The sequence below is a fragment of the Aspergillus ambiguus genome, assembly GCF_047715705.1.
Source record: "Aspergillus ambiguus strain CBS 117.58 unplaced genomic scaffold BDV59scaffold_25, whole genome shotgun sequence".
In the NCBI taxonomy this organism is placed as follows: domain Eukaryota; kingdom Fungi; phylum Ascomycota; class Eurotiomycetes; order Eurotiales; family Aspergillaceae; genus Aspergillus; species Aspergillus ambiguus.
The window spans coordinates 1-9,170 of NW_027395538.1; the positions used below are offsets into that span (position 1 = coordinate 1).

The window sequence follows — 9,170 nt, forward strand, 5'->3', positions numbered from 1 at the left end:
GGATCAGGGTTTTAACTATTAGGTTTTTTCGAATAGTTAATATATAGGTATTTACTAAAGCGATAGCAGCTATTAAATAGCTCTAATTTATATAGATATTATAGAACTCTAGGGAGTTCGGTGTAGCTGCAGAAGAATTCTAACTAATTCGATTTAACTTTAGATATTCCTTACTGAATACTTAGATCTCTAGGAGGAACGTATAGAAATCTAAGAAAGGAATAAGTAGAAAGTAAGAGATAAGTTAGAAGAATAGAATATACCTTCTTTAGAAACTCATATCCTTAATCCTCCAAAGAATCATGGAAAACAGACTATATATATATATTATAGAGATATGGGCTGTAAATCTGAATCGAATGAAGGGTCTGAATCAGAAGGAGTAAGCATAGAATGAATAGTGAATTAGAATGGAATAAATAGGGAGTGAATGGATGACTTAGTATGGCACGCATAGGGATAATCCAGTGAATAATGCAGTGATTTAATAAGCAATGCAAAACATAAATAATCCCGAAAATAGTTAGTTGGAGGCATCAGACCATACGTCTGACAGATTTTATAGTAAGTTATTTATTTTAATAAAAATAGAATTCTTTTTTTATATAAATATAGTTTCGAACCTCAGATAATTTTTAATTAAAAATAAATTTTTTTATTAAAAAATCTAGACTTAAATTAATAGTAGACTTAGTAGTATATATATAGATTATAAAAAGTTTAGAACTTTACCTAGGAATAATTCTAATAGAACTAGTATTAGATAGAAATTTAAGAAAATTAATATTATTAATCTATCGATTTTAAAATTAGTAATTTAGTTATAGTAACTACCTATAATTAAATAATAAATAGGCTATTAAGGAAATTAAATAAGTATTAGAATTTTTTACTATCTTAAAAAAAAATAGATAATTTATTTAAGTTAAATCTATCTTTAACTATAAAAATTAATCTAGTTTTCTATTCTAAGAAACTCTATTAAGTAACTTTATTAGATTCTTTACCTAGATAAATTTTAGATTTTTCTCCTTCTTTATTAGTTAATAATTAAAAAAAATAAGAGATTAAAATCATCTTAGCCAGTAAAAAGTATTATAAGAAGCTTTAGTACTATATTAAATAATTAGAATATAATAATAATCGAACTTAGTATCTAATAAAAAACTTTAAAAACTTATTATATTTAATTAAGTAGTATTATAATAATTAGATTAATCGGGTCTGTCTTATAGATTATAGATATAATTATAAGTAGTAAATACTAGTTAGTTTTTACTAGATTATTTAGAAGATAATTCTCTAGCTTTTTTAGTTAGTTAAATATTATTTTAATTTTATCTAGAGATGTCCTACTATTCTAATATAGATTTATCTTATTTATCCTATTCTGGAGATATTAACGGGTCTAGTACTAATAGCTTTACCATTAAAAATAGTTCTCGGAATAGTCCTAAACATAATTATATAGCTATAGATAACTCCGATATAGTTAAAAATAATCTAGATATGATTTATAGTATCTGAAATATTTTATCTAATATTTAGAAATTTATCGATTTTACCGACGAAAATCTATATATAATTTTTAATAACTAGAATATATCTAGATAGTAATACTTTATAAAAAAAGCTTTATATTAAAGAGATTTAGTATAGTAGGGATTATCTATTAAATAAGCTAATTATTAGAGCTCTATAAGAAACATATATCTTTAGATAATTTTAATTTTAATCGATCCTACGGGATCTATAAATTTTTATTAATTATTAAATAGAAAGAGCTTATAATTATATCTATATATATATTTTCAGTATAGTTAACTGCTAAATAGACTAATATAATGTAGTTATTTATTATTAAGGCAAGACAGACTACCCAGAACCTATTAATATAAAAAAAATCTAAAATAGTCTTTTAGAGATTATATATTCTACTAGCTATTATTCTAAGAAATAATACTTAGAATCTTCTTTATTTTTTTATTATTATTATATTATTCTTGAATGGCTAAGAACAGCTATAATTTATTAAAGAGGGGTAATTTTAATAGTACTTTCTATAGTAGAGTTTGCCTTAGGCGTTTACCGTTGGAGATCGCCTTTAGAACTTCTTATTAATTAAGATAACCTATCTAGAGCTCTATAAAAGGGCTTTAGCTATGGAAAGGCTTTTCTCTTCCTTTTCTTTCTCTCTCTATAGTTAGATGTTTCGTTAAGGTACCAGAATCGATTATTTCTATTATCCTTCTGAATAGACCGTAACATACAGGATCTGAATAAAGTAATATTTAGTTATAGAATTATATATATAACTAATATAATTTATATTTCTTATTTCTTTTTTTATATAAATAAGATCCTAGTAAATTATTTCGAATAGCTTACTATTAAGACTAATAAGATATCTAGAAATCTGCTTTTTAGCTTTAACTAGTAGGTATATCTTGTATAATCCAATTTTCTTATTAGAATCAGTAAATTTGATTCTTGTAGCTGCTTTCTTAAGATATTTCAGGGTTTTAAGTCCTAGATATCCTAAATACTAGTACTAGAGTTCAATCGAACCCTTTGATATAATAGGTTAATTAGATTTCTAAATCTGGTATACCTAAATAGGCTAATAAGTAGTCTGCTGAATAGGCTTCTGAATTGCCTACTAAATAGGCTGCTAAATAGGCTTATAAATAGCCTGCTAAATAGGCTCTTTAACTACTAAAGTTAATAGTCGATTTTTAATCTCGGTCTTATGGGTTATGCCTATAGAGCCTACTAAAGTCTTACTTTTGTATAGAGTTCCTATAGTAAAGTAAGCTAAAAGTAAGGTCTAATTCTATTTAACCAGAGAGATGCTATTTTCTTTATAAAGGTTGTATATTTTTATAGAATTGAGAGTTTCTAGATATAGTATATATAGGTTATAGAATAGGTCTATTTTCTTAGCCTTTATTACATATAGAATGTACCTTTGGGTGCCGGAGTGGCCAGAAACGGCTATTCCTGACGCCAATTTCGGATGCCCTGGCCCCGGAAGCTAAACCTTAAATGGAAATACCTGCACGCTGCTTTACAGCATCAAGCTTACACCAGCGGCGTCGTAACGGCGATACAGCCAAGCCAGGACCCACCAGAAAGCGGGTCCTCCCAACATCAACATTGCTGAGGTGGCTCAGCGAGGTCTACTGTGCTGCCGTCGCATGAGTATGCCCACTGGGGTGAAGATTGTCCCCGAAAGTACTGCTTCATCGGCGAGCGACCTTTCTGATGGACATAAATAACCGTGACCTTCTACCCATGGATATTTTCCAGCTGCATTTTTCCGTTTCCTTTCCCTGTATCCCATTAATAGGTCTGCTTGCCTTCGCGCAATGACATACTCTGGTCTCCCACGAAGAAAGCATGTTTCACAGATGGACAGCCATGGCCGCAAGTCATACCTGTATTATGCTCAGCGGCGGAAACTGCACCTCGAAAGTGGGCCAACACTACCCAAATACTCGCCAAATACCAATATCTCTGCGGCATCGGTGAGAGGGAAATGGGTGAGGTAGTGCGAAACATGTCAATATATAGCTCGGTCATCAGATCACTGATGTTTATCATCAATAGGTTTTGCTCAGAGGCACATCTTGATCCAGACGATCTTCTCGAACGTATGACTTCAGCCGATGTGAAATCTTGGTTCGATTGGATTGAAAAGAACTTCAAAGGATCTATTAAAGCTCATAGCGCGCTCGCCAACTACTGGAGAACCTTGAAGAGACTCTTTTTCCTGAAGAACCACCGGGAGATGAATACAGACATGAAGAAAGATTGCCTCAGTGTAAGTGACATTCTCCAGGCGAGCACACTTACGAAGACCACAGGATCTAACGGCGATTTCTAGTATATGAACGTTGTCAGTTCGAATATGGGTTTACGCAAGCATCCGCTGCCAAAGCCGACAGCAGCATCGGAGGATCTTCTAGAGTTCCTTGTGTCGCATCTTGTGCACTGTGATTCAGTATTTGCGGACGAAAAACAACGTCTTTACCCTTTAGTGGGCCTTAACCTGTCTAGCATTTCTGCCTGTCGAGCTGTATCCCTTTTTGATACGAGGCATTCTGTTCGACTGCAGGCAGATGGCAGCCTATTACCTCCTCCTGACTCGCCGGCCAAGAGTATAGCAGCTCTACCCCTGCCTCTAGCTTCCTGTGAGGAGGTCCCATGTGATTCAGGATATGACGCTGGCGTGCAAAGCGACGACTGTGAGGAGGGAGGTTCAAAATCCGACGACAGTGCGTATACCGACTCGGAAATGGATACGGAGAGCAGTAATGACCAGTCAGACTGTTCTAGTGTCACAGATGACGGGTACCTTAACGGGGATGAGACGACTGGCACTATTCTTTGGAGACATGTTGAGTTCTATATCGTCCGTAACCCAGTCCCTGGACACCGCCATATCCTCGCCGCCATAGTGACACTTCTACATACAAAAGGGGAAGATAGGAAGCCTCGGATGTAAGTCAGGGAGTCCCGTACTATGGTACCACATACTTACTTATTTCTAGAAAGAGATTTGTAATCGAACACGAGGATAATCCGATATTCGATCTATTGTCGCAACTCCTATCACTTGCTATACATGATGATATATTCGTTGCTACTATCAAGGACGAGTCACATATCTATACAGCACCGATTCCTTCTCACCGAAAGGGTATCCAACTGAAGATCAAGAGGGAGAAGTTAGATATACCAATCTTTCGGGAGCCCGAGGATACGCCGGAGGGCTACAGAACCTCCGACGAGCAACCCCTAAAGTCGAGAACATGGAGTCGATATATCAAACGGATTGGAGTGCTAAACGGCCAGAAACATAACCTAACGCAAAAGGTGTTTCGGCGTGGTGGAATTAATGCGATTAATAGTAAGGCTCCTTTCAACTACTCAAGCTCTATAGCTAACGGCAATACCGAGTAGATAACGCGCCGTCCTCAGTCCGTGACCAAGTTGCCGATCACGAATCTAATGCCGTGAAATATTATCTTAATGAAATAGTCGATTTCGATACGGCTGCAGCATTCCACAAACGGCCATCAAATGAGGTCGTTCAGCGTGAGCTCAGATCGGCGACGTTGCTTGCGGACCATACCGCTCCTATCGGACTGACCGACGCCCAAGCTCAGAGAATATCCAGGAATCCTGAGGTTCGTCGCCTCCGAAAAATCTGTCGCGCATTAACCGCGGAAGTCCATAGCCATGGCTATAAGTCCCTGAAGGAGGCTGCGGGAAGCGAAATCGGTGAACGGAAGAAGCAAGCAGATGCTGAGCTTAATAGCCTGCTTACAAGGCTTCGGGAGGAGGCGAAGGAGAAGAACCGCCGAAGGCACTTTCGGAATACTGATACGGACATATTTAATCAACAATACGAGAACCAGCATTGCAATGCGAACAAAACACCGCCTCGCTTGGCTCGGACCTACCAGATCCCCGAGCGCAGGGAGCTGGTGGATCTGCTATGTTATTCGACGCCTGCCAAAACAGATGAGGAGGCCCATCTTCGACGACTGAAGTATATACGACTCATGGTCCGATGGCAGGACCGGAAGGAAAGCCCACGTCGAGGGAGGCAAGCCGTTATCACAACAGAACCCCAGTCGACCAATCCTCCACCCAGCGAATCCATTCCTGAGAAATACGACCCGTTGCAATGCCCATTCTGCCTCTCAGACACCCGCCTACCTCCCACTGACCGTGTAAAACGGAAGAGTAAAATCAATAAACTGTGGGATCATGTCGAAAATATTCATCAGCACGAGCTCGCAGCATTTGAGAACGGCACGCGCTGTTGTGGAATATGTGGGATCCGAAATGTCACATTCATACCTTCGAGTGTGCCTCATTTCAAGAACCATACTCAGACAATTCATGGGATCAGACTTCGCCCTTAACGTTAGTCCAATGTTCGTAAATTCTTCCGTTATAAGCTATGTGGAAATATTTGGCCTTGGATAGATCTGGACAGTTTTATTCGTTTGGAATAGATTAGGAAGCACAGTAGGAATACACTAGGAACTTGGATTGAAAGTTCCAGAGGAATGAGATGTTTCTAACCTCTGCGGTGTACTTCTGGTAAGCCATATGCATGTGTTCTCCGAGATTTCGCTTGCCTGGATGATCGCGATACAGAAATCAGTTAAGGTTGAAGGGGAGAGATTGGTGGCGATATGAGGATTGCATCAGTGCGAACACAATCAATCGGCATACTGCCCGGTCAGATTTTCCGGGTTCTAAAATTACACTCAGTGGTATTGCCATCCAAAAAAAGAGAAACTGAGGGGAAGCATAATATACTGTTAATTGTTCAACCAAGGGTCTGTCAAAAGCTCACGAGCGCTCTGTCTCTCATCTGGGTCCCATCGAAGCATCTTCCTAATGAACTGCATAAACATTCTTTTGTTCGCACCCTCTAGATACTCTTCGGAATCCTCCAATGAGATCTGTGGGATTTCTTCGGACGCTTTCCATCGACCTAGTTGTGAAATTAGTCGGAGAATAAAACTGGACCTTCCGGTAATGTAACATCACCTGATATGTCCCAGTACTTCTGACTGAGGGAAGAATTGCGAAGAAACTTAGCTGGTGGGGGGCCAAGCATTGCTATCATTTCGGCGAGAAGTTGTGCATCAGAATGACAACCATCTGGGCCCCTACCATCAAATAGATGATGATCCTCAAAGAGATCCCAGATCTTTAACTCCTTAGTCAGCCCACGTAGTGATGGAAAGGTTGGTTGGGTTCTATTAGCCTACCAGCACTCCAACATTCCATATATCGACTTTCGCTGTCCAGCTCATCCCAAGAATCACCTCAGGAGCGCGATAGATGTCAGGCTGGACTAATCCATCGTGTACCTCCCCGATACGGGCCTCCCCAAAATCTGAAAGGATTGGCATTCCGAAACCACTCCATCCCTTCTTACGACGAAACGGGTGAGATTGGTAGATAGTGTAGTTATCCTTGGCTTTTCGAGGGCTCGGGTCAGTAGTCTCGTTATCATCCCATTCATGGAAAATTGAATCGTCCTTAGCACTGATAATAATGTTTTTTGCTTGAATATCTAGACATGATATTAGCCATTTGTAAACAATTGTCTTCTGGGAGTTCCAAACCAGTGTGTATTACGTGTGCCTCTGAGTGTAAAAAGTCAAGAGACAGTAATAGTTGCTGCAGTGCCCCCTTCAGCAAGTCCTCAGGGAGGCTTTTTGGATCCAACGTTGCTTGAAAATGGAGAAGGCTAGTCAATAGGGGTTCGTAGACAATGCACTGATGGATGCCACTAGGTCCTGTGACCTCGAATTTCTCTATCATCTTGCGGACGAGACCGCTGCCGGGATGATCGGATTTTATTTTTGAAAGGTGCTCAAGCACGCGCACCTCCCGATTCTCCCTGGAACTGCTGATGAAGATTTTCAATGCTATATACCGATGCTGTCTGCCAAGGAAGTTAGCCCCATCTCCAAAGTCTGAGTAAAACGGACCACAATTACCGAAGGTCACGACAAAACCACACTGTCGAATTTGCTCCGAACCCCAGTTTGCTGATCACTTGGTATCTGGCAAGAAAAATATCACCAAGCTTTACGGGGTAGTAAAGTCCCCGATCATACGCCGGCATTCTTTCTTCCTCGATCTTAATTGCAGAATCTAAGACCGGGAACTTAGAGGAATTGAGCGTTCTTGGGGGAGACGGCGACCGTCGAAGAAATCGGCCGAGCCGAATGAATGATTTCATCATAGCCACCTTTAAGGAATAAAGAATCTCGAGTGTGCCCTAAGGCGCTTACTCACTAGACAATGAAAGTGAAATAACGCGTTGGTTGATTGTTTGAGGACAAACTAAAGTCGAGTGGAGATGTGTAAAGCTGCTGAAGAATAAGTAAACTGGAGGTCTCCCGCGCACTCTCCACACCTTATACCCCTACGAAGTGTGAATGATCACGTGCTCTAAAATGGGGCCGGTCCACATGCAAAGCGGAGCCACTGAAACTGCGGTGTTTAGGCTCCAAAAAAAATAGCGTATGTACACCACTATGTAGTGGAAGAAAGGTGTCCTCTCTCTAATTCAAGTTCGAAGCGATCTGCTAATATATCTAGGTACGTAGATGTGATTTGTCCTTCTTGATAACAGCTCTGAACTAGGTATACTGATGATCATCCCTCACACACTACTAGTAGGGCACTCTTATCCAACATGCCTATTTGCTGGTTCCGTCCTCATGTACGTGCTTGCTCCTGATACGTTGCTCGTTTTCCTCCAAAAATTGTAGAGAGATCACTTCCTGTTGATCAGACGGGTCCTTGTGCGATTTATGCGCCAGGGCCCCCCTAGATGAAAAGAGTGAGCAAGTCGAATGAGTCCCACGTCGTATGACCTACTTGATTTTAAGTTTCTTGAACTTTGGATCCTTTAACGACAAATTAATTACAAATTTATATTCTCATAATGTGATATGGGACTTTCTTACAGATGACTCTTCCGCTTTTGCAACCTTATCGATGCTTGCTACCCACTTCGCACCATTTTTATTTTGTTGTTTTACGTGCTCCAACGTGACGTTGCCGACGATAGTGTAGAAGCGCTTAGTTATGGACGACATATTGATTGGAATGAATGAATGTTCCGGGAGAGATAAAACGTAGAGCAGTGTGATCGCTTAAGGGATCAGTATCACTTGCACGGGGGAGATAGAATGGTCGATGGTTGTACCACTCTCTTCTTCATCGCGGAAGATTGCTTCCTTTAAGTAATTGGGCGTGTATGTGAAGCGACTGAGCGTAGATGGCCTCGTTAGTATTATAAACGATGCTGAAACAGGCCAAATATCCCATCATCTGACCGAGGAGGCCCATTGGTCGTATCGCCATTGTCAATTAGCAGGGATCTTGGGGATCGTGGGAAATGAGTGATGGCGCGCATCTTTAGCGCCACAAATAGTCATGTGTTAGCCTGGAATTCTGCCTTCTCATGCATCATTAGCCAACCAACATGTCCCATCAGATGCTGCCCCCACCGTCCAGTAAATCCTATGGCATTTAAACCCGTTTTTCCCCTCTCTACCGCCCTCTACTGCCCTCTACTGCCCTCTACTGCCCTCTACTGCCCTCTACTGCCCTCTACTGCC

At 39.9% G+C, this 9,170-nt stretch overlaps 4 protein-coding genes across 4 annotated transcripts in view; 2 read left to right on the forward strand and 2 right to left on the reverse strand.

Annotated features, from left to right (window-relative positions):
- The first annotated feature begins 3,196 nt into the window (after window positions 1-3,196).
- Window positions 3,197-6,074, forward strand: BDV59DRAFT_66820 (uncharacterized protein). Its single transcript, XM_073696886.1, has 5 exons — window positions 3,197-3,547; window positions 3,610-3,823; window positions 3,887-4,503; window positions 4,554-4,912; window positions 4,966-6,074. Exons 1-5 carry the CDS (start codon window positions 3,369-3,371, stop codon window positions 5,934-5,936), a joined length of 2,340 nt encoding a protein of 779 aa, XP_073546079.1. The 5' UTR covers window positions 3,197-3,368; the 3' UTR covers window positions 5,937-6,074.
- Window positions 6,075-6,170: 96 nt separating this feature from the next.
- On the reverse strand, window positions 6,171-8,099 carry BDV59DRAFT_66716 (putative protein kinase). The gene is made up of 5 exons (XM_073696885.1): window positions 7,536-8,099; window positions 7,158-7,480; window positions 6,798-7,105; window positions 6,574-6,736; window positions 6,171-6,517 (listed from the first exon to the last, which is right to left on the reverse strand). Exons 1-5 carry the CDS (start codon window positions 7,781-7,783, stop codon window positions 6,342-6,344), a joined length of 1,218 nt encoding a protein of 405 aa, XP_073546080.1. The 5' UTR covers window positions 7,784-8,099; the 3' UTR covers window positions 6,171-6,341.
- A 144-nt stretch (window positions 8,100-8,243) lies between these two features.
- On the reverse strand, window positions 8,244-8,645 carry BDV59DRAFT_203523 (uncharacterized protein; the record flags this gene model as incomplete). The annotated part of the gene is made up of 3 exons (XM_073694285.1): window positions 8,244-8,373; window positions 8,425-8,453; window positions 8,514-8,645. 3 exons carry the CDS (start codon window positions 8,643-8,645, stop codon window positions 8,244-8,246), a joined length of 291 nt encoding a protein of 96 aa, XP_073546081.1.
- Window positions 8,646-9,107: 462 nt separating this feature from the next.
- The window catches only part of hrmA, a 1,892-nt gene continuing 1,829 nt past the window's right edge, over window positions 9,108-9,170 (forward strand). The window contains exon 1 of the mRNA XM_073690344.1: window positions 9,108-9,167. The gene's annotated coding sequence lies outside the window, so the exon portion shown is untranslated. The remainder of the gene's footprint in view (window positions 9,168-9,170) is intronic.

Coding starts and splice junctions, on each gene's coding strand:
- BDV59DRAFT_66820 (XM_073696886.1), top strand. CDS start 3,369: ATGACATACTCTGGTCTCCCACGAAGAAAGCATGTTTCACAGATGGAC. Junction 3,548..3,609: donor GTGAGAGGGAAATGGGTGAG/GTAGTGCGAAAC, acceptor TATCATCAATAG/GTTTTGCTCAGAGGCACATC. Junction 3,824..3,886: donor TGAAGAAAGATTGCCTCAGT/GTAAGTGACATT, acceptor GGCGATTTCTAG/TATATGAACGTTGTCAGTTC.
- BDV59DRAFT_66716 (XM_073696885.1), bottom strand. CDS start 7,783: ATGATGAAATCATTCATTCGGCTCGGCCGATTTCTTCGACGGTCGCCG. Junction 7,106..7,157: donor GGCACACGTAATACACACTG/GTTTGGAACTCC, acceptor TATCATGTCTAG/ATATTCAAGCAAAAAACATT. Junction 6,737..6,797: donor TATGGAATGTTGGAGTGCTG/GTAGGCTAATAG, acceptor AAGGAGTTAAAG/ATCTGGGATCTCTTTGAGGA.